Source organism: Primulina eburnea, chromosome 9 (genome assembly GCF_022965805.1).
Source record: "Primulina eburnea isolate SZY01 chromosome 9, ASM2296580v1, whole genome shotgun sequence".
NCBI classification, from domain to species: domain Eukaryota; kingdom Viridiplantae; phylum Streptophyta; class Magnoliopsida; order Lamiales; family Gesneriaceae; genus Primulina; species Primulina eburnea.
In genome coordinates, this window is record NC_133109.1 from 30,076,601 (window position 1) to 30,100,700 (window position 24,100).

The following is a 24,100-nucleotide window of genomic DNA, read 5'->3' on the forward strand; positions in this document are numbered from 1 at the left end:
TCCACAGCTAGGCGCACCTGAGCGGTTTTGTACCGCTCGGGCGCGCCTGCTAATAAAAGCAGGCGCCCTTCCCCTCTTATCCTCTACCTTATCTCTTCATCTACAATTTCCATTTCTCTTCTCTCAAATCCCTAACATCAAAACTCTCCATTTCCTTCTATTTTCTTCAACAAGCTACTCGAGATCAAGAATCAAGCAACGACTCGTAATCGACTTCCAAAAACAAGAACTTTGCACTCTACGGTCATCTTCTTCAACAAACTTGACCACCTCCATGGCACCCAAGAAGTCAAAAGAGAATCCTAGCTCTTCCTCTTCTTCTTGATATTATGCATATCATCATTGTCCATGGCATACCCTGGAATTGATTGACGTCTTCGAAATTGTCGCATCACACGATTAGGACGATGCATCTCCACAATGTCGAAGCATATAAGGGGACAAACACATCGCCATATTTTGTTGTCGTATGAATCAATAATCGTCTTCACATCTATGTCATTCTTCTGGTAGACGGTCCAATTAAACTGTAAAAAATACAAATGTTCAAATTAAAAATTCATTTAATCAAAACAAAAAAGTCTTCATTTAATAAATATTAAATATTAAAGTTCTATAATACCTCATTATCATTCATACGATCCAGAGAATCCCGTATAATTCTTACAAGCATGTGTTGGGGAATGTGTGTAACTAAATCTAATATTCCACCTACAATTTACAAAAAAAAATTACATATCAAAAATTGTTACGAGATATATATAATATCAACACAATAATTTTTAAAAATTACCGTGCACCATATGGAGAAACTGGAATAAAATCATTTGGATCAATGGGAGGTACACCTAATGTTAACCTATCTCGGTCGGGGTTAACACATTTAATCCTGCTCCATGCCTATATCTGCTTATAATAATAATAAAAATAGTTCAACCAAAATTAACATAAAATTTGTGTTAAACAATCACATTACATTAACGATACCTGCATGATATATAAAGGTCCAGCCATTGTTGTCTTCTCTATACGAGACGCGTTACACAACTCACGGTATAGAAATGCTAAAACGACACTACCCCAAATATAAGACTTCACGTTATCAATATCTCGTAGTAGTTGCAAAAATATTAGTCTAGCAGACCCTCCTTGATAGTCAGGGAACATTATTCTTCCAATAATCATTAACGCAACACAACGGGTAAATTTCATAACATCTACTTCTGAAGTATCACCGTTAACAAGGTTAGCCATGCAATGATCGTGTAGTGCAGTCATAAACAGATGACCACCTTTCAAATATTGTGATGCTGGCAAAAATCCCAACATATCTAATCAGATGTGTTGCCATTCCTCGAATTTATGTGACACATCTACTCATGTTACTGCTTCACCATCAATTGGTAGACCCCAAATTATCGAAACATCTTGTATCGTGACTGTCGCTTCACCACACGTAAAATGCAACGTGTGTGTCTCACGTCGCCAACGTTCAACAAGAGCAGTAATCAAATGATTATCATAAACTTGTGAACCACATACTAAAACTCCATAAAAACCCATTTGATTTAAATATGCAAGTACACGATTGTGTACGTAATTATAAGTAAATAACTTCCAAATCAAATTTTCTGACCTCTTTACTTTCACAATATCATCAACAGTTAAGGAAGAAATTGTTGATGACATATGTGTCGCTTGTAAATAGAGGACACTGGGATCTTCTGGACCTCGATTATCTGTCATTATGAAATATGATGTAGATCTTCTAAAATTCGATATAAGCAACGATGTCGAAAAATTTTCTTGATGAACGAAGAAATTATGAACAACAAAGGAAAGGAAAAATGAATATGTAATGGAAGAAGGAGAATGATAAGAGGTTGGGGGAGAGGATAATGGGATAAGGGGTGGGTGGGGGGCGGAGTGACACTTGGAGCCGTCCGCGCCACGTGAGCGCGGACGCTTCCGTAAGCGCGGACGGCTCCACGTTGGAGCATCATCGCTTACTAAGTGCGGACGCTCCAACGTGGAGCATGCTGCGTGCTTACGGAGCACAAAAGCTTCTCCACGTGAGCAGCGTCCGTGCTCCGTGAGCACGTTTTGCCGTATTTGTGCAACATTTTTTTAAAATTATTTTTGAAAAAAAAATTTTAAATTTAAATTATTTTTAAAAAAACCCAATTCCCTTCGCACGTTCATGGCTTCACTCGTTCAAGGTCTGATGGAAACAACAGAAAACTACGTTCAAAACTTCTCCATCCCTTATAGATTTCGCCTGTAATTTGATTATCATCCACAACTCATCGATTTGCAGTTTATGTTCATATTTTATTTGGACATCGATTTGATTTTATTGTTCGTATTTTATATAAATCTTGCTACTATTGGCTGACGTCTTACCTTTTCACCTTATCGATCAAGGTAATGTCCTAATCTTTTTTTTTTTTTTTTTTATCTATTTTCTCTGTTAGTTAACCATGTACTCCAAATTCTTGATGAAATTTCTCAGTTGAAGAATACGTGTTAGCTGTTACTGCCTATCCGAATCTCAGGATGTAAATATGAAATATAGATGTTTGCAATCTAATTCAGAGATCACGAGTTAACTTAACGTGTGTCTATATGATATTTAGTGTTTAATTTCATCACTCGATTCATTTCACTAAATATGGATATTTTACCCAACCTTTTCTTCCGAAAACTTGTCGCCGAAGGGTTTGCTCACTGGTTTGGTTTGTGCATATGTGGTTCTGAATAATTTTTCAGGTGTTTTTAATTTAAAGTGTGCAAGACTGTAGATCATGGAGTTTAGTAAATACTTCGTTTAATTTTTTGCCCTTTTTATTTTCTTTCTTGTGTCTTTTATGGCTTCAAGGCTTTGGATGTGTTTTGGGGGTTTTGTGAAGAGGTTTCATAAAATTATTCTAAGCTGATGATGAACGTCGGTTTTATTTAGATGGCAGAGATTTGTTAATACGGATTTTAAATCAAAGACAAAGTGCTTCATGCAAAATCCTTTAACCCTTATTTTTGTGTTTATCAAAGGCAATACAAAGTACTTAAATTTTTTAAGTTCATGATTGCAAGGGATAACTTGAAGTTCACAACAATTTGGTATTATTATAATTAACACGACTTTGGGTTTTATTCCTTTGGTAATTTACATCTAATAAACAAAAATTATGTTGTTCTCATGGTTGTTACTTCATATGCTATTAACCTTTTGAAGAAACTTGATCTTCAAACTAATTGTATTCCCCTTCACTCTTTGTGGCATATTATATATTTCTTGTATTGTTTCTACAATTCTCATGCATTGAATTCATAACTATATGTAGTTTTTTTCATTCTTTCCTTGCGTGAATTGAAATGATTAGGTGTTGGGGGTTGCTTCGATGCTACATGTGGGGGCACTGCCCCCACATGATTTGGATGGACAAGATTCACACACACATGTGATTTTAAAAAAATTAGTAGACCCCATATATGTGTGGCTAAATTTGGGCCCTTGATTCTATCATGGGGATAATGCCCTTACATGTAGGATGTAATTAACCGGTGTGGTTGCTTCGATGCTACATGTGGGGGCACTGCCCCCACATGGTTTGGTTGGACAAAATTCACACACACATGTGATTTTAAAAAAATTAGTGGACACCATGTATGTGTGGCTAAATTTGGGCCCTTGATTCTATCATTAGGATAGTACCCTTACATGTAGGATGAAATTAACCGGTGTGGTTGCTTCGATGCTACATGTGGGGGCACTGCCCCCACATGGTTTGGATGGACAAGATTCACACACACATGTGATTTTAAAAATTAGTGGACTCCATGTATGTGTGGCTAAATTTGGGCCCTTGATTCTATCATGGGGATAGTGCACTTACATTTAGAATGAAATTAACCGGTGTGGTTGCTTCGATGCTACATGTGGGGGCAGTGCCCCCACATGGTTTGGATGAACAAGATTCACAAACAAATGTTATTTTAAAAAAATTAGTGGACCCCATGTATGTTTGGTTAAATTTGGGCTCTTGATTCTATCATAGGGATAATGCCCTTACATGTAGGATGGAATTAACCGGTGTAGATGCTTCGATGCTACAAGTGGGGGCACTGCCCCCACATGGTTTGGATGGACAAGATTCACAAACAAATGTTATTTTAAAAAAATTAGTGGACCCCATGTATGTATGGTTAAATTTGGGCTCTTGATTCTATCATAGGGATAGTGCCCTTACATGTAGGATGAAATTAACCGGTGTGGATGCTTCGATGCTACATGTGGGGGCACTGCCCCTACATGGTTTGGATGGACAAGATTCACGCACACATTTGATTTTTAAAAAATTAGTGGACTCCATGTATGTGTGGCTAAATTTGGGCCCTTGATTCTATCATGAGGATAGTGCCCTTACATTTAGGATGAAATTAACCGGTGTGGTTGCTTCGATGCTACATGTGGGGGCACTGCCTCACATGATTTGGATGGACAAGATTCACAGACACATGTGATTTTAAAAAAAAATAGTGGACCCCATGTTTGTGTGGCTAAATTTGGGCCCTTGATTCTATCATGGGGATAGTGCCCTTACATACAGGATGGAATTAACCGGTGTGGCTGCTTCGATGCTACATGTGGGGGCACTGCCCCCACATGGTTTGGATGGACAAGATTTACACAATTTAACCGGTGTGGTTGTTTCGGTGTTGGGAGCAATTGTGGACCATGGCTTGAGCGAAGCAGATTCTAAAGTTTCCATAATTGATAAAGAGAAGCACCAATTTAAAATATTAGTAATTGTTTCGGAGAATTTCACGGCGCAAGTTGTTTCTACCCGCATCAGATTCCTGTTTACTGCTTCAAACTTTTGCCATACAGGTTCATATAATTTATTATTGTGTTGCAAGTATATATTTTATGATTTTATTACCTAAGCCTATTTCTTTAGCTATTTAGTTTATCATGAAACAATTAAAGTCGTGTGTGTACAAACTGAGATTATGATATTGTAGTGGAACTATTATAGCAAATAGTTGATGGATTGAAATCTAGAAGAATGAGATTGGATGGAGTCATAGCATAAGGTCGCTATCTGGAAATGATATGAGAAATTATGTCCTCCAATTGATTCCAAATGATGTCGAGCATTTTCATGTCTTCATTTTTTGTAAATAATTAACTCCTTTATCCATCATTCCCACACAATTCTTTTAAGCTTAGTTCATGTAGTTATACACTAAGAGCTTCCGACATTACGCCCCCAAAACATCATGCAGGTTTTGAAAAGAGCATGTGGTTTATTTAGCATGTTCACTTCAAAATTCAAGGTTCCATTCTTTATTTTTCATCATCTCGATATAAAATTTATTTGATAAATGCAAAAGATCATATTCTTAAATTTTGTATCTTTTTTTATTTGTATAACTCCATAACAAAATCAAATATTTCAACAATAAAAAGTTATTGCACACGTGCAACACTTATATTACATTAGACTCGTGCAATGCGTGTGCCGCAGCTGCTAGACCTTATGGTTTTTAACAAATATATTACTAAAGTGTAATTTCCTCTGCATCCCCCTACTTCCAACTCCCCAACCATGTTTGATAGGATCGGTTAACTCAAGGTGAAAGTGTTTAGAAGGGGGGGTTGAATAAACACTTGCTAAATTAAGACTTCTTCGAAAGGTTGGGTTCAGTTTTGTTACAAACTGACTCAAGTATCTCGTCGGTCGATAACAATCAGTTAAACTGAATAAAACAGTTGCGGAAAACTAACTGACTGAAAGATAGAATAGATAACTGAAAGTAAATAACACAGGAAATGTTTCTGGATGTTCGGAGACTTGAATAACTCCTACGTCACCCCTTCTATCACAAAGATAGGATATTCACTAAAAGACTTTGATCAAATACAATAACGTGTACTGACCCACTTCAGTTTGGACTTATCTATTGCCAAAACTGAAACTCTTAGTTAACAACTCTTTTACAGATCACAACTGATCTTAGCACAACTTGTACAATTTATCGAAGATTACAAAGTGCTTTTTCTAGCTCAAAACGTAGCCTGAATGCTACTGATAAAACTGATAAGCTTGAGCTTTGATTTGACGAAGTTGAGAGAATATTTTCGCAGAGTAACAGCAAGTAAAATGAGTAGTTCAGAATCGGTAGTTCTTCAGCTGCTCTCTTCGACTATTTATAGGCTTCTGTCAACGGTAACATTTATTTGAATAACAGCCATTGTTTGCCACGTCGATATTCTCTGACAGATCGTACACTGCAACTTTCTGAAATGCGGCGTTCCACTACTACTGTTGCAGTTAGACTGTACTATATGTCGGTTGTCGCAATCAATTGATGACGTGTTCAGTTAGGAACACACTTTACTGATCGATGGTTGAGGCGCTTAAATAATAGCTGAACAATCAGTTACGTAACCAGTTAGTAACTTCGATGCGTAAATCAGTTGCTTGATTCAGTTACTTGGTTCAGTTGGTTAATTTGTCAAACTCCGGAATAAGATTTCCAACAATTTCCCCCTTTATGGTGTTTGACAAAACTTAGTAACATAGGAAATAGTAACTGACTCCATTGTAGATAACATAAACTGAATAGATTCTCATTTCAGATAAAATATTCACTGGTCAACTGAATCATACAATAAACAAGAGATTTAGGCTTCTCTCTGTTTCTTCAGTAGTTCTTTCAGTTCATCCCTGATTAGCTCTTTCAGTTCTTCCCCCTTTTTGTCAAACATGTCTACTTGAACTGATAATCTCTGCACGTGATTCGATAGAACGGAGATGGAGGTAGAAAAATTTTCGATTGAAGTCTGGACGAGCAGCTGTAGCGCATCCATTTTTCTGGACATAAGTGTCTGAACTTCATCAACTTTACTGTTAGAAGATTTCTGAGAAGTAGTAATACAAGCAGCTATTCCTTTGAATTTTTGAACTTCGAGGACTGCTGCACGTAATAAACGAATGTCCGCCTGTATTTCAGTCAATTGCTCTTTATTGAATTCATGAGACTGATCTTGTTTCAAGGTGTGGGACAGCTGAGTGTTTTGCATATTCGTCATTGCTGTCACCATTTTGTTCATGTTATTCTGCATATTTTGGATCTCTTTAAGAACTAGATCCATGTCTGAGACTTCTGGAGGATGAGAGAAATCTGATCCTTTTGTAGCTTGATCAAAAATGATCAACGATTTATCAGTCTTTTCCATCTCATGAGAAATAGTGACATCAGTTGTAGCAATCTCTGCCTGTACTGAAGGAGGTGAAGAGAGAATTTGAAGAGTAGGCGATCCAGTGGTCTCTACAACTGGTACCTCTTTAGATTGATCAGTTTCGGTAACTGGCACTTCAGTTGGAGATAACTTCTCAGTAGATACATCTAGCTGAGCTAATGTAGAATCTTTTGGAATAGAGTGATCAACGGAGTGATCAACTGAATCAGTTCTAAGAGCATCCTTCTGAGATTCTTGCATTACTGTCTGGATTATTTCATCGATGGTGGCAAAAGAGAGATCAGCCTCAGAGTATAGTTGTTTTTCAGCAGCTGGTGAAGTCTGAACTGGCAGTTCAGTTGAAAGAAAAACCTGTTCAGTGTTTATAGTTTGCTGCTGTGGTTCCTCAGTCACCATCTCTGTATTGCTTTCATCATCAGCAGACGTGCCTTTGTGAAACACCAATTCCTGATCTAATTCCCAAAATTTGATTGAGATTGGATTCCGATTAGATCAGTATCCAGCTGAGTGATCACGGCTCTATCGGAATAAGCAGTTGGATCAGTGGGAGTGTAGTTCTTTTTCAGAGATTCCAAAATCTGAGCCAACTTCTTGGCCCTTACTTGATCAAAGAAATAATTCCTGCGATGCAGAGCCTGGACAATTGTAGCTGCCTTGACAGTTTTGAGAACGATGTCTTCCAACTTAATAAATTTGTCCAGTTGGGACTTTTTCTTCAGTTGTTTAGCAAAAACTTCTGTCCTGAAGGCTGTCCAGCTATCATATGCCACAAGTTGTGTAGCAGCAAAATCATTGACTTGTTCCCATACAAGATCAATGTGAGTTTGAATGGAGTTGGTGGGTCTGGGTTCTTCAATCAACTTCTCTTTTCCCTTGTCTGAACTTAATATATGAGGAATATCAAGTCCAGTATTCGTTGTTTCAACTCTTTCAATAATTGAAATACCCTTTGGCCTAGCCTGGGCTAATACAGCAGGGGTCTTGACCTTAGTCTGAGGAGCTTTGATCAATACTGATTTTTCAGTTTGGCTCGGAATAACCACTTTTAAGGGCACTGCTTCAATGGGCTTTTGAGTACTTGAAGAAGGAGTCTTTTCAGCAAGAACATTGACCTCAAATTTTGCTGGTTTGGACTTACGAGTCCTTGGTTTCTTTGATATTGTAGGTGAAGGAGTTTCCTCGGACTCAGATTCAGTTATTATCAGTTTTCTCTTAACTGATTTCGATTGAGCCAAAGACTTGGCCTTCTTAACTGATTTTGGAGCAGTCTGTTGATCTCCTATCTCCTTCTTTACTTCAATAAAGTTAGCAGGGGAGATATCCAATTTGATTTTGATGGGCTGGGTGTTTTTGGCATTAAAGACCTTGAACTTTGCCGTTGTCTCAGAATCATCACCCACCAAACTTTTGACTTTCTTCAAATAACTGATCTGCACAGCAAATCCTTTAGACTTTTTCGGTGAGACAAACATATTCTTCAAAATTGTAAACAGAAAATGTTTCCAGTTAAACTCCCGTTCCGCCATGATGATCGTCATGGCTTGAAATTTCTCAAGGGTCAAAGCAGCGAAAGAACCTGCTTTAGCGAGAAGACCCTTTGCAACAATATCTGCTAACAACTGCACCTCTTGCTTTAGTTCCTTCTTTGGGTCTGAGACTTTAATCTTCTGCCCATCAGTTGAGAGTTTAGTTTGCATCTCCTCTACGTCTGATGCTTTTACCTCTGATAGAAGGGTCATGCCATCAGATGGCAGTAGAAAGGCTTCTCCGAATAAATCCTCGGATATTATCAGTTGTTGGTTGTTGATTGTTGAAACAATTTCTCCAGCATCATTGATTTGCCCAGAAGAATAGAATTCTTGAATCTCCTTTACGTATATTTCCTGAGAATATTGGCCCAAGAATTTCTTCAACCCAGCTGTGTCTAGTTTTTGAAATACTTTCTTTACTTCAGTGTCCCCAAAGGATAGAATGGATCCAAAATTTATCGCCATTGCATTCATTATGTATGCTGGTGTTTGATTCGCCATTTCTGAAGATGCGTAGATTCCTGAAACGAAGAGAGAATAAGTTTTGTGATAAACTCTGAGAACTTAGAATAGCTGAAAGCGTAAGGACGATGAACTGAATTTAAGCGGGTAAAGTAATGAAATGTGTGACTGTTTGAATTATCGGACACGTGTCAGTCCATGAAAAATTAAAAAAAAAACGTGTGTATGTGTGTACTAAGTAAGTGGATAATTCAAATGATTTGAAAGTGTCACGCTGCAACCTCTGATTGGTTGTCAGAGAGCATTTAATGCTGGTAAATCAGTCACGTCGGTACATCTGAATAAAGTATGATTAAATGAATAACGTATGTGAGAAGATTAGAAAAATTCTCAACTGAACTGTCAGTTAATAAAAATTGAGCGAGTTCAGTCGAGACTTTGCTAACAACTGACTTCTCAGTTATCATTTTAAATCAGATTATTCCCCCTTAAAACATGCAGAAACTGAAGGTTTAAGCATTAAAACAGAAGAAAATCTTATTGCTTAGGAGATTAATCGTCGGCTGACGTCATCAATTCATCTTGCGTCATCCTGTGCTATAAATACAAGTAAATCAGTTAGATTTAAACATATATCATTTAAGCAACAAACACAAATGGCAAGAGCTGGAAGTTCAAGAGTTCCTGACGATGCTACGACTTTCATGGAAGCAGCTGAGGCCAAAATGAGATCTGCTATAGAAGAGCAGATATATGATGAGGTGCTAGGCCTTTGGGAAAGACTGCAGGAACTTCAAGTTTTGTACTATAGTGGAGAGGTGAATACTCCACGACTGATGGCCAAAATAAGCAAGTACCGGGAACGTTTGCACGTTTCCGAAACTTTTGATTTCTTTGATGACCCGCATATCTATCAGTTGATGGTGTACAAAGAAAGAGGAGCTTTGAGGAAGCTCATCCGCTCACACAGCTATGGCAAGAGTTCTACTCCAGCAATAAGAGGATGGGTGTCCATATGGATGAGCTATATGGAACAAAAATATCTTGATGTAATCAGAGAGAATTTCTTCAGATCCTATTAATGAATGAATCTTGTTTCTTATTTATCAACTGCTGTCTTGTCAGTTAACTTCTTAACCATTAATGTTCCCCCTTAATACAAGCATTAATAAGAAAGACAACACTTAAGACCAGATTAAATAAATCCTGAAATTAAGAAGATTGATCGACAGTCGAAAAAGTAGAGTCCTTTCGTCTTCCTCATCCTGTTCTATAAATAAGATTGAAGCAGGTCAGTAACAAATATCTTTATGAAACAAGGTTAGTAGAAGAAAATGGCAGGTGCTGGTACTTCTAAAACTTTGATGAAGGTAGAAGAGATAATGAAGACAGCTTTGGAGCGCATGAAGATGCAAGTAGAAGACGAAGTTTTCCTGTATATCCTTCAATATCAAGAAAATCTCCAGGGGCTCCATTTCCTCTGGGAGAATGAAATGGCTACCACTCCCAAACAACAGAGAAAGCTCGAGAAGTATCGAGCCCGACTGCATGAGTTCAACGTGGAAGACGTTTTCAGACCTGACAATCTTTACGAGTTAATGCTCCGTAAAGAGAAGAAACTCCTGGAGAATGTAGCTGCATCACCCAGCTTTGTTTCCATTCAAGTTGAAGACTTGGGAGCATGGTTAAAGAACTGGAAGGAGTCTGTTGATCAAGAACTGAAGGATGTAATCAAAAAGAATTTTTACAGTTATTAATGAAAAGCTAGTATTTTTAGTTTTGTTATATTTTTGCAAAGATCAGTTTTATCAGTCTCAGAAATTGATAAGATGCTAAAACAGAACGAAACAAAACTAATAAGCGACAAAAAAAAATGAACAGCTGATGTACGTCCATTGAGCTGATTTAAGATAACTCAATTAAACCAAGTATATTTCTAAAATGAGAAAACTTAGTCTCGGGTAGTGGTTTGGTGAAGATATCAGCTGCTTGTTGTTCAGTTGAGACGTATTCCAGTCTGATTTCCTTCTTGAGAGCATGATCTCTGATGAAGTGATGTCTGACATCTATGTGTTTGGTTCGAGAGTGAAGAACTGGATTGTAGGTTATAGCAATTGTGCTTGTGTTGTCACAAAATATAGGTGATTCTTTAGCATCAACTCCATAATCTCTCAGTTGTTGCTGAATCCAGAGCAGTTGGGCACAACAGCTTCCAGCAGCAAGATATTCTGCTTCAGTTGTGGAAGTTGCTATGGATGTTTGCTTTTTGCTGAACCAAGAAATCAGTCGGTCTCCTAGAAACTGACATGATCGACTTGTACTTTTTCGATCAAGTTTACATCCTGCATAGTCTGCATCTGAATAACCAACTAATTGAAAGATGAGTCTTTAGAATACCATAACCCAACATTTTGTGTGCCTTTAAGATATTTCAAAATACGTTTGGCAGCAGCAAAATGTGATTGCTTAGGATTTGCCTGAAATCTAGCACACATACAGACAGCAAACACAATATCAGGACGACTAGCACTTAGATACAATAATGAACCTATTAAACCTCTGTAAAGCGTCGTCTCAACTGATATTCCCCCTTGATCAGTGTCTAGTTTAACTGATGAGCTCATGGGAGTGCTTGCAGCTGAACACGATTCCATGCCAAATTTCTTTAGCAATTCCTTTGTATATTTTGTTTGACTGATGAAGGTGCCTGAATCCAATTGTTTCACTTGTAATCCAAGAAAGAATGTCAGTTCACCCATCATGCTCATTTCGAATTTTTCCTGCATCAACTTAGCAAATTTCTCACATAATTTGGGGTTAGTTGACCCAAATATGATATCATCAACATAAATTTGAACAAGTAAGATATGATCATTCTTAGAAAATTTGAACAACGTCTTATCAACTGATCCAACAGAAAAATCATGATCAGTTAGAAATTTTGAAAGAGTTTCGTACCAAGCTCTTGGAGCTTGTTTAAGACCATATAAGGCTTTGTTCAAATGATAGACATGATCAGGAAGGTGATGATTAACAAAACCTGGAGGTTGTTCAACAAAGACTTCTTCCTGCAACTGTCCATTCAGAAATGCGCTTTTAACATCCATCTGGTACACTTTGAAATTTTTGAATGATGCATAGGCCAGGAATATTCTTATTGCTTCCAGTCTTGCAACTGGTGCATATGTCTCATCATAATCAATTCCTTCTTCCTGCCTGTATCCTTGTGCAACTAGCCTTGCTTTGTTGCGCACAACTGAACCATCCTCGTTCAGTTTGTTCCTGTATACCCATTTTGTACCTATAACAGTTTTGGAAATTGGTCTTGGAACTAAGTTCCAGACATTATTATGGATAAACTGATTTAGCTCTTCTTGCATAGCATTTATCCAGTTAGGATCAGCAAGAGCTTCATCAGTTTTCTTTGGTTCCAGTTGAGATACAAAAGCTGAATGAATGAATAAGTTAAGCATTTGATTTCTCGTTCTTACCGGATCAGATGGATTACCTATCACCAATTCTGGAGGATGTGATTTCTTCCATCTGAGTTCAGCATTTGTTGATTCCAAATTGGTAACTGCTTCAGTAGGTAACTGATTGGTTTCAGTTTCAGTTGGAGCTGTTTCAGTTGGCAACTGAATCTCATTTGTTTGTTCTACTAACTGATTAGCTTCCAATTCAACAGCCTGATCTAATATCTCAGGTTCAGGTGTTTGGAGATTGCTTTGATTAATATGAATATCTTCTTCATCATCATCCTCCAAACCGATATCTGTAAATCTGTCAGCTAGCTCAACTGTATCAGTTGGCTTATCAGTTAGTACAGTTTCATCAAAAACAACATGAATAGATTCTTCAACATTTAAAGTGTTTTTGTTGAAGACTCTGTAAGCTTTACTTACTGATGAATAACCAAGAAATATTCCTTCTGCAGATTTAGCATCAAAAGCTTTTAAATGAGTTTTACCATTGTCGAGTATAAAACATCTGCAGCCGAATATTTTAAAGTAAGAAACCACACTTTTTCTTCCATGCCAGATCTCATACGGTGTTTTCAAATGATTCTTATTAATCATTGATCTGTTTTGAGTGTAACACGCAGTGTTTACTGCTTCTGCCCAAAACCTTTGAGAGATACTAGAATCAGCAAGCATTGTTCTAGCAGCTTCCTTAAGTGTTCGATTTCTCTTTTCAGCTACACCATTTTGCTGAGGAGTTCTTGCTGCTGAGAGCTCATGTTTGATTCCAGTATTCTCTAAATAGTTTGAAAGAATTTGATTGATGAATTCAGTTCCTCGATCGGATCTGATTCTATCAATTCCAGCTGATTTTTCATTTAATAATCTTTTGAAAAGCTTGATCAGTTGAGCAGCAGTTTGGTCTTTGATCTTGAGAAAAATGACCCATGTGAATCTAGAAAAATCATCTACAACCACCAAGGTGTATTTCATTCCCCTAAGCTCATGACTGATATTGGACCAAAGAGATCCATATGTAACAGTTCTAAGCATCGGGAAGAAGATTTACGACCCTTGTTCTTAAAAGAAGATTTTATTTGTTTGCCAAACTGACATGCTGAGCAAATTTTGTCTTTTGTAAAATCCATTTTGGGCAGCCCAGTAACAAGATCATGTTTACTCAAATATGCAATAGATTTGAAATTCAGGTGGTTTAATCTCTTATGCCATAACCAGTTTTTGGTAGATTTTGAAGCAATAAAACATACTGGTGCATAAGGTTGATCATTCCAGCTGACTTTGTATGTGTTTCCACATCTTTTGCCAGTTAGAATGATCTCATCAGTTGAGTTTTTGACTGAGCAAATAAGTTTGTCAAATTGAACTGAAAATCCATTATCGCATAACTGACTGATGCTTATCAGATTATACTTGAGATTTTCAACTAATAAAACATCATTAATGATAAAATTACCATGGATAAGCTTACCCTTACCCACAGTTGTACCTTTCGAGTTGTCTCCAAAACTAATCTTTGGACCATCGTATTTGATCAGTTTGGATAGCAGTTTTGAATCACCTGTCATGTGTCTTGAGCATCCACTGTCCAGATACCAAACTGAATCTTCAGTTGTACCTGTTACCTGCATTCACACACAATATATAATTTTGGTACCCATATCTATTTGGGTCCTAAGCAGATTAGTCCTTTAAGAATCCAGACTTGGATTATCTTAACAGATTTTCCAGTTACCGTATTCCATATGGTCTTTCTCGTTTTGTGTGTGCTTTGTGTGTGATGCATAGGTGAAACAATATGTGATTTTGCCTTTCCCAACTGATTGTTCAGCCGATATCGTTTCTGAACAGGCTTACAGTTATAGTAGTTGGAGTATTCATTTGAAAATCGTTTTGAGATTCTTTTCGATGTTTGACCACGAGAGTCAGTTGAAACTTTTGGACTATATCCAATACCATATCTATTTGCCTTGTTCTTGTTCTCAATGGGCGGTTCAATCAGTTTACTTGGTTCAAGCTGTTCTTGTTCCACGACTGATTTGACAAAGCGAATGAATTTTCCTTTGTCCATATTCAGTTGTGGCTGAGTATCATTGGAAGATATCTCACTTTGACTACTGAACCCTAGTCCAGTCTTGTCAGCAACTGATTTTTGCGAATTTTGAATATCAGTTAGAGCTGCAGAAGATTTATTCCAAGCCTGAATGAGCTCGTTGTGCTTTGCATTTTCAAGCATCAATTTTTGAATCAACAATTGATTCCTGCTCTTTTCAGCATTAAGCTCAGCAATTTCCCTTTTTAGACTCAACATATCAACTGACTGATCAGTTTTAGTATTGTTGTCCAAGGGATCATCTTGCTTTGCTTTGGCTTTTTCAAACGATAAAGCAAGCTTTTGATACTCACTTACCATGTCATGAAGAGTAGAAATAAGTTCATCTCTTGAGAAGTCAGTAGAGCTAAAGTCAAATACCTGCTGGCTACTCGACTCTATTTCAATATCATCAGCCATTAGGCACTTTACTTCCTCCTCTTCATCACTTGAGCTGCATGAAGTTTCCTGTTCTGACTCTTCACTGTCAGATTCTGCCCATTTGGCTTTGCTTTCTTCAGCTACTAGCACTTCATGCTTCTTTTTATAGGTTTTCCTTTCATCCTTAGGTCTCCTTTTGTGCTCATATGATTTCTTTTTTCGTTCAGTTGAGACTTGACTGTCCTTCTTTGGTTTTGGGCAGTCAGCAGTGAAATGTCCTGGCTTTCCACAGTTATAGCAAGCGTTTGAATCTTCTCTGGAGTTATTTCTTTGGTAGCTCTTCTGAAAATTTCCCTGATTCTTCCTCATGAATCTACCAAACTTTCTGATAAACAATGACATAGCATCATTGCTCAATTGATCTGCAGCTTTCTCAACTGAACCAGTTGGTTCTGTTCTTATAGCAGTTAGAGCAGTAGTTGCTGAAGGTGTTGATGGTTCTGCTTCTCCTCGAGTTTGTAACTCAAACTCATAAGCTTTCAGATCAGCAAACAAATCATGAATTTCAACTTTGTTCAAGTCTTTTGATTCCCTCATGGCCATTGTCTTGACATCCCATTCCCTGGGAAGTCCTCTGATAATCTTGAGAGCCACTTCTTTATTTGTATACACTTTTCCAAGTGCATTCAGTTCATTTATGATTCCACTGGTTCTTTCATCATATTCAAGCATTGATTCTCCAGCTTTCATTTTGATGTTGTCAAACTTTTGTACAGCAACAGAAAGTTTGTTTTCCTTTGTTTGCTCATTTCCCTCACATAACTGAATCAGCTTTTCCCATATCTCTTTTCCTGTCTTGCACATCTTGATCTTACTGAACGTTATCTTGTCCAGTGTTTTATACAGTATGTCCTTGGCTACATTGTCAAGGTTTGCTTTTCTTTTATCTTCAGCAGTCCACTCATCTCTTGGTTTTTCGATTCTATGAGGTGCCCATTCGGTGATGACAACTGCTATGTTTGCTTTCAGAATTTTCATTGGCCCGTCAGTTATGACGTACCACATATCATCATCTTGTGCAGCTAAATGAGCCTGCATTCTAATTTTCCAGTCGTCAAAGTCTTCCCTGGAAAACATAGGAATTTTGTTGAAAGAAGACATAATGAATCAGTTGAGAGAATATGTTCTATGACAAGATAAACCTTGCTCTGATACCACTTGATAGGATCGGTTAACTCAAGGTGAAAGTGTTTAGAAGGGGGGGGGGGTTGAATAAACACTTGCTAAATTAAGACTTCTTCGAAAGGTTGGGTTCAGTTTTGTTACAAACTGACTCAAGTATCTCGTCGGTCGATAACAATCAGTTAAACTGAATAAAACAGTTGCGGAAAACTAACTGACTGAAAGATAGAATAGATAACTGAAAGTAAATAACACAGGAAATGTTTCTGGATGTTCGGAGACTTGAATAACTCCTACGTCACCCCTTCTATCACAAAGATAGGATATTCACTAAAAGACTTTGATCAAATACAATAACGTGTACTGACCCACTTCAGTTTGGACTTATCTATTGCCAAAACTGAAACTCTTAGTTAACAACTCTTTTACAGATCACAACTGATCTTAGCACAACTTGTACAATTTATCGAAGATTACAAAGTGCTTTTTCTAGCTCAAAACGTAGCCTGAATGCTACTGATAAAACTGATAAGCTTGAGCTTTGATTTGACGAAGTTGAGAGAATATTTTCGCAGAGTAACAGCAAGTAAAATGAGTAGTTCAGAATCGGTAGTTCTTCAGCTGCTCTCTTCGACTATTTATAGGCTTCTGTCAACGGTAACATTTATTTGAATAACAGCCATTGTTTGCCACGTCGATATTCTCTGACAGATCGTACACTGCAACTTTCTGAAATGCGGCGTTCCACTACTACTGTTGCAGTTAGACTGTACTATATGTCGGTTGTCGCAATCAATTGATGACGTGTTCAGTTAGGAACACACTTTACTGATCGATGGTTGAGGCGCTTAAATAATAGCTGAACGATCAGTTACGTAACCAGTTAGTAACTTCGATGCGTAAATCAGTTGCTTGATTCAGTTACTTGGTTCAGTTGGTTAATTTGTCAAACTCCGGAATAAGATTTCCAACAATGTTAATCTGCCAATTCACTTCAACTATCTACCCATGTTGTCCAATCTCCATGCCTTCATCATTAATTTATGCATTCTCCATTGGACTGACCTTTCATCCAACGCTCTTCGTTGGGCTAACCCCTACGCCAGCGCCCTCGATATTTCCCTCTTACATTCCCAAAGGTTGCCTCATTTTTGCTTTGTTGTGAATATCAATATTTTTTGATTTTTTTATTATTTGACTTAAGGTATTACGTGACTGCTTAATTGAGTATTTTTTAGGTGAGTATTGCTTTGATTTTCAAAGTGCTGCATTGTTGATTGTCTAAGTATCGGCGTATCTCTCCTCTATTCATTGTGTTCTATTTCTAGTACATGTTTTGTTCGCGAATCTTGGATATATGGTTAGTTTGTTGGTTTCTTAAGTTTATAAGTCATTGTAGCATTTTGATTAGTTTGGTAGCCAGAGAAAATTGGTAAAAATTGGGTTGTTGCCAGTTCTTCCGTGTGAGTATATCCAAACATAATTCAAAATTTTAAACCTCCATATTCCAGTTTCCATGGACTGCAGACATATTCCCAAATTATTGACACGATTTTTCATGTTTAGACACTACAACAAAAATAGCTTTTCGCAGCGCACTATTAACAACACACAATAAAGGTACGTCGTTAATAGTATTATTAACAGCGTGCATGTTTATGTGCGCTGTTAATAATAAGTTTTTTTTAAAAAAACGTGTCTAGACATTAACGGTGTAAATTAATCACACGCCGTCAATATTATTATTCATGACATGCATATTATTGCACGATGCGAAAAATTGGCGCCCAATTTCATTTCGCGCAATTTTTATTCCCAAGCCTCGCTTTTTTCCTTATTTCTATGCGCCACTTTCTCTTTGCGAAAACCCTTCGCCGCCTCTAACTTCCCGCCATCTTCGTCGCCGCCTCCTCCTCGCTAGTGGTGAGCATTCGTCAAATTAGCCATTTTTCATTATTCTTGCTCACCCCTACTCCTCACCGGCGTTGCCTCTGTCTCTAGTGTTGATTTACACTACAAGAAAATCTACATTCAATCACACAGCAAAGACAACGATTTTATGAAAAACTGTTGTTTTTTTTAACAACGGTTTTCTTTGTTCGTTTTTTCTTATCAAAGACACCGATTTTTAAAACTGTTGTCTATGATCAGATTTTTTGGTGGCTACGACAACGTTTTTTTAAAAAACCGTTGTCTTGTTGTCTATGAGCGGGTTTTTTAGTATCTACGAAACGGTTTTGAAAATTCGTTGTAAAAAACAGTGTTTTTTCACTTAAAAAAAGTTTAATTAAAAGAAAAAAATGGAAAAGAAGAAAAAAACCCATCCCCAGTTCATTCCCGCCCCGTCCGCCCCGTAGGTTAAAGAAAGAAGAAAACACCAACCCACTGCTCTCGTTGCTCTCTCCCTCACCACGATAGCTTCCGCCTAGCGCGGCCCAGACCACTGGACAAGAAGCGTCGAGCTCACTAAGTTCTTCCCCAAGCCCCTGCACCTCTTCTCTGTACTGAATCGAGAAGAAATCGAGTGGATCCAGCCCTGTTCAAAGTTGTATGTGCGCACAAGTTCTTCTTCGATTTCGGTGAGATCTAGATTCTGCACACATATTGAAGAGATCGAAGTAGATTATAAAACTGTGGTATTGGTCAACTTCCTCTTCACCAATCTCATAAGAAGTATGTGGTCAACTTATTTTTTATGCGCTATAGTTCATAATTGATCCTAATTTCAATGCACAGTTCTACTCGATGTGCTGTTACGCTCACAAAATGGAAATTTTCCATTAGGGTAAACACATCCGCCAACTGTTTGACAAAAATTTTCCGGCAAAAATCCAGTCCCTGTCGTTAGATTGTTATCTAAATTTGAGGATGTAGCATGGAAGATAATTGTTTTACAATCTAATTTGGTCAAAATGTGTTATTAAGAGATTTTGAGTTTTCAAATATGTAGCTAGGATATGAAGCGTGTAATTTCATCATTTGAGTCATTACATTTGGATATTTTATGTGGTTACTTCTTGCCTTGAACTCATTTTTTCCACTGTTTTTTCTTTTCTATTTTTAAGTGATGACTGGGATTAATAGGCCTTATAGTGGTTCAGTTTTGGCTTGATTTGGTTCTTGAGCAGTTTGAATCATGATTGTATAAGATAAATTGTGTTCATATGAACTAGTTGGGCATCTGAATGAAGTGACATTTATAAATTGGTGAGATACTTAAATATCTGTATGTGAAGAATGTGGCATTCATACCAAACATGCCATACTTTTACCATAATTTTTTGAATTTTCGTTGAATTTGGTTTTTTACAACTATCCGCAGCGCGCTTTTAATGCACTCGTTATTTCTGTCAAGTGCAACAATATAAAAGCACGCTGCACATATTATTTTTAACGGTGTGCAGCGTGCTTTTATATTGTTGCACTTGACAGAAATAACGCGTGCATTAAAAGTATCCGCAGAATGCATTTATGTGTGCTGTTAATAACATATGCAATTTTCGCAGCGCACAATAAAGGCACGTCGTTAATAATATTATTAACAGTGTGCATGTTTATATGCGCTGTTGTTAAGAGTAAAAGATTTTAAAAAAAATTTGTGTCTAAACATTAACGGCGTACATTAATCGCACGCCGTCAATATTATTATTTACAGTAATATCATGCAATATTTTGTCGGATTTTTTTTAAAATATTATAAATTAAATAAAACATTATAAAAATATTGTAAAATGAAAGTGTTTATAAAATTAGTACAATCTGCATTTCACTGCACCGGATTCAGACTTATTTAAAAAAAATAATTTAAAAAAAAAGGAAAGGGGTCAAGCGACGGTCAGTAACCGTCGCAAATAGCGACGGATGACCGTCGTTGTTAGAATCCGGGGCAGTAATTTCCGGATTGTACTAGTTTTGTAATTGGTCTCAATTTGCAACATTTTTGTAAATTTTTTTTTTTAATTTATAATATTTTTTAAAAAAGTCCTGAATCTGAATGATGCAAGCTAGAATTTATTAGGTAAGATAATTTCGTTTTCCAAATAATCGTCAAACCCTAAGTCTGCCCAAGCTCGATTGAATCTCTGAAAATCCTTTATTCCTCATCTTCTCCCGCAAATTGGATACAACCAACGAGCTGAAATTACGTTGATGGAGAATATGGCAAATTCCCCCAAGTTTCCGATGCAAGAACCGCCCCCCGCTGAAAACATCCCTCTCCAGGCGGAAAGCGATCCGTCCAACCCCGGTGTTCATGGATTCCCGATGGATGTCAACAACACTACAGTGCCGTTTCCGCTGGAGATGGGCCAACCGATCGTCAGCCACCCATTTCTTCTTTAGAAGATTTGAAGGGCAATGTGTTTTCGGAAGCAATGGATCAATACAGTTGCCAGTTCTTGCATCAGAAACTCCGAGAAAGGAAACCGGAAGACGTTCAAATAATATTTTCCGAGGTCAAAGATTGCATAAGTAAGTTGTTGGTCTATCGGTTGGGTAGCTCTCTGATTCAAAAGCTTTTCGAAGTCTGCCACGAAGAACAGATGAACCAGTTGGTTTCTTCGGTCACTGCTAATGTCAGTTTACTCATGTCAGTCGGTCTCAATCCTCAAGGGTGTGTTTAGAACTCGAGTTCTGGATTTTTCGTATTTCTGCGACAAAACCCTTCAAGTTGATAAATCGATTTCGCGTTTCTTTGCAAATCTAAGTCCATGAAGAAATTTCTCGACTGTCTCGTGACACGGAAGCAAATATCGCATATGATGGCCGTCTTCAGTTACTTCACGGTTTCGCTCGTAAACAACCCGTTTGGTTCTATCGTTATTGGCCATTGCTTCCGTATCTTCCCTGCAGAAGAAACTGAAGTATTTATCATTGAATTTCATCCTTGATTTTTTGAATTTAACATGTCTATGTCAATACTTGTGTATTTCGCAGCCAATACTCAAGGTGATAGCTGATGGTAGTTCGGAAATCATTGTCAACGAAAGTGGGTCTTGCCTTATTCAAGACCTCGTATCAATAGGCTCTATGCGAGAGAGCGCACGGCGAATTCTGGCAAAAATAATGTCAGATGTATATAGTCTGTCTGAGAAACAATTCGGGTACGTAGACATAGATGCACACACGTTTCCTTTTCATATCCAAGTTACAAATTTGCATATAAAATCCAACATTTTACTGGTTTCAGGCATCGGCTAGTGGAGCATGTAATAGGATTTGAGAGGCCAGGTCTGATGCAAGATATACTATTTCGACTGACAGGGGCTTTGTGTATCCTGTCGAAGGACAAATATGCCAGCAATGTAGTAAAGAAATTGATGGAGGCATCCGAACGAAAATTCACCCCTCAAATAATCGATGAAATAATCAGTATTCCTGACTTATTGAGTATTGTAGTAGATCCTTGTGGCAACTCTGTTCTCCAAACCGCTAAGAAATGCTCTAAGGTGCCAATAATGGTGCTATTCTTTATTTCTTTATTTACAGTCTAGCTAGCTCCAAAAAAACAAACTTTAAAGTTAATACAACTTTATCCAATCTTGCAGGGAACCGTTCGCAAGACTTTGAATGATCTGATTTGCCAACACTCGGAACTGCTAAATAAGGAATGAAATAGAAATAACGTCATCGAGAAATTTGGTTCCCTTTCTACTCGGAAACTCCATCCCCGCTTTGCACATGACCTCTTTGTTTGTTTATTTTTGTGTTTTTAGGGCGTGGTTTGAAGATTGAATGAATAACTTACTGGTCACTTAGGTTTTTCTTCTGTCTTTGTTCCATCCCATCACAAGATAGATTATCTATCTCAATCATTTGATTATTTTTCCAGAGTTTAGATGTAATCTAATGAAAATTTTCAGAGTTTAGAAATAATCTAATGGAACTTTTGCGTGTGTGTTGAGTTGGCTATAGGCTTGTTAACGAAGTATATTCTCAATTATATGTCGGCTGTTGATTAGCAGAGGTTTTGGCAGTGTATGAGTTTTTAATAGTTAGTGGGATATTCTCAATTATATGTCTGGCTGTTGGTGCAAATGGTATTTTGGTTGATTTTCCAAAATGGATTTTCTTAGTTATGTTGGCCTCTTACCCTATCAAGAAAGCAGCCAATTTTATCAACAAGACACTTCTATTATCATGAAACTTGCAATCAATTCAAGTATTCTTTTGACACCGCTCTTTAGGTCTGTTCGGTGTGTCACTTACATACGAAAAAAAGAAATTTTTAAAGCCTTTCTGCTTTAAGTTACCAGAAATAGATGGGAAAAAACCATTGTAGCTACACCCCATGTTTATAGTTGTTGTCAACATGACAAAACCACCATCTGTATTTTTGGACCATCGGATGTGGGAAATGGGATGTAGTGAACTGAGACTTGCTGGTAGTGTTGCCTAGAACAATAGTGATGCAGTATCACTGGAGATTTTTCTTTTCTTCATCAGGTGCAGAGTTATGTTTGAGGCAAAATTCCACTACTCTCAAGAAGATGAGGAACTTAGTGAGTGGAGAAGTCATTATGTGTTGACTGTTTTGTGTCATTCCATTCCTTCAAAAACTTCTGTTTGTTCACTTCTGACCACCATTCTGCTTCATGTCCTCATAGAAAGGGGTGTAAAAGTGACGTGGAAGTACACCTTTTCTTTTTGCTGTTTCAGGGTTCGCTAACTGTGATAGTTCTGCACTTAGCTGATATGTTCCTGCACTCATAAAATTTTCAAAAGCTAAGAATGGGGTCGATTTGCTGTATTTGATTCTTCACAATTTCCATTTGGTTTCTCTCTTTGCTGCTACTAGCTACAAAACTTAAATTTGGACCAACATATGCATCTAAACAATTCATATTAGTATCACAATCATATCACCCTGAGTTTTTTGTTTTATTGTCATGAAACTGCCCGTAGACGAGAAGGAAGAGGAGTCGATGGAGATTGCTATGGATATTGCCATAGGAACTTCGTTTGTTGCTCACATTAAAGTAACTATCTGCCATTGTTGAATTCGGGAGACTCAATATCTCCAAAAATAGATCCATTATTATGAAATAATGCAATATAATATATTTTTTTACAGGTTTTAACTGCCTAATGATGAAAATGGATCCATTATATGATCCCAAAAAATGGATCCAGTACTGTCCATGCTGGTTCTTATGATGGCACTTGGTTTGATCTATACACGCTTGCAACTTCAAGTAATTTTAGTTAAAACATTCGTAGGAAGTTCTTGTTATTGGACTTTTTATTATTCTCGGCAAGTCCAAACAAAATGCAAGTGAGACCGGAGCTTGGCTCCACTGGTCTCTTCCGAGAACTCCCGTGTCAGTGGCTCGAGTTCAAGTCCTCTCACCCCCTAGATTAGGAATATCAAAAATAAAATAAAAGTGCTATTTAAATGATTATTTATCTTTCGAAACCTTGTTACATTATAAACATGTAAACATTATATATGATTTTGTCACTTATAATTGATTATATATTCTACTAGTTTAATTTTGAAAAACATAAAAAAAATTGAATGCAACATGTGGTTCGAGGTTTCAATTTTTTAAATTCGATTCAAACCTATAAATTCTCGTCACGTGTTGGTTTTCAATACCCTTATTTTGGAAAAAAAAAATCGTTAATGATATATAAAACTTCATGTATACAAGATCAATGTAACAACCATTTCAGCTTTTACATCGACGTGTTGTGTGTATACGTTGTGTGC

The 24,100-nt window shown here is 37.3% G+C and overlaps 2 protein-coding genes across 4 annotated transcripts; one reads left to right on the plus strand and one right to left on the minus strand.

The window, feature by feature from the left end:
* Positions 1-302: 302 nt before the first annotated feature.
* Positions 303-1,329, minus strand: LOC140840879 (serine/threonine-protein phosphatase 7 long form homolog). Its single transcript, XM_073208036.1, has 4 exons — positions 988-1,329; positions 801-900; positions 623-711; positions 303-527 (listed from the first exon to the last, which is right to left on the minus strand). The coding sequence occupies exons 1-4, from the start codon at positions 1,327-1,329 to the stop codon at positions 303-305; spliced, it is 756 nt and encodes a 251-aa protein (XP_073064137.1).
* Positions 1,330-20,402: 19,073 nt separating this feature from the next.
* LOC140841565 (putative pumilio homolog 7, chloroplastic) lies at positions 20,403-23,713 on the plus strand. 3 transcript variants are annotated; one of them, XM_073209086.1, is made up of 5 exons: positions 20,403-21,182; positions 21,325-21,491; positions 21,578-21,836; positions 21,936-23,366; positions 23,462-23,713. In XM_073209086.1, exons 1-4 carry the CDS (start codon positions 21,099-21,101, stop codon positions 21,999-22,001), a joined length of 576 nt encoding a protein of 191 aa, XP_073065187.1. In that variant the 5' UTR covers positions 20,403-21,098; the 3' UTR covers positions 22,002-23,366; positions 23,462-23,713. The 3 variants fall into 3 exon arrangements, with proteins under 3 accessions (XP_073065187.1, XP_073065188.1, XP_073065186.1); XM_073209087.1 differs by having other exon boundaries at positions 20,404-21,173; positions 23,462-23,712; XM_073209085.1 differs by having other exon boundaries at positions 20,405-21,251; positions 23,462-23,701.
* Positions 23,714-24,100: the final 387 nt, after the last annotated feature.

Bases quoted from the DNA above. Each gene is read 5' to 3' on its own strand.
- LOC140840879 (XM_073208036.1), bottom strand. From the start codon at position 1,329: ATGTTGGGATTTTTGCCAGCATCACAATATTTGAAAGGTGGTCATCTG. The intron at 901-987 runs GTATCGTTAATG...AAGCAGATATAG, and splicing joins GACCTTTATATATCATGCAG to GCATGGAGCAGGATTAAATG. The intron at 712-800 runs GTGCACGGTAAT...TGTAAATTGTAG, and splicing joins TATTCCAGTTTCTCCATATG to GTGGAATATTAGATTTAGTT.
- LOC140841565 (XM_073209085.1), top strand. From the start codon at position 21,099: ATGAAGAAATTTCTCGACTGTCTCGTGACACGGAAGCAAATATCGCAT. The intron at 21,252-21,324 runs GTATTTATCATT...TGTATTTCGCAG, and splicing joins TCCCTGCAGAAGAAACTGAA to CCAATACTCAAGGTGATAGC. The intron at 21,492-21,577 runs GTACGTAGACAT...TACTGGTTTCAG, and splicing joins CTGTCTGAGAAACAATTCGG to GCATCGGCTAGTGGAGCATG.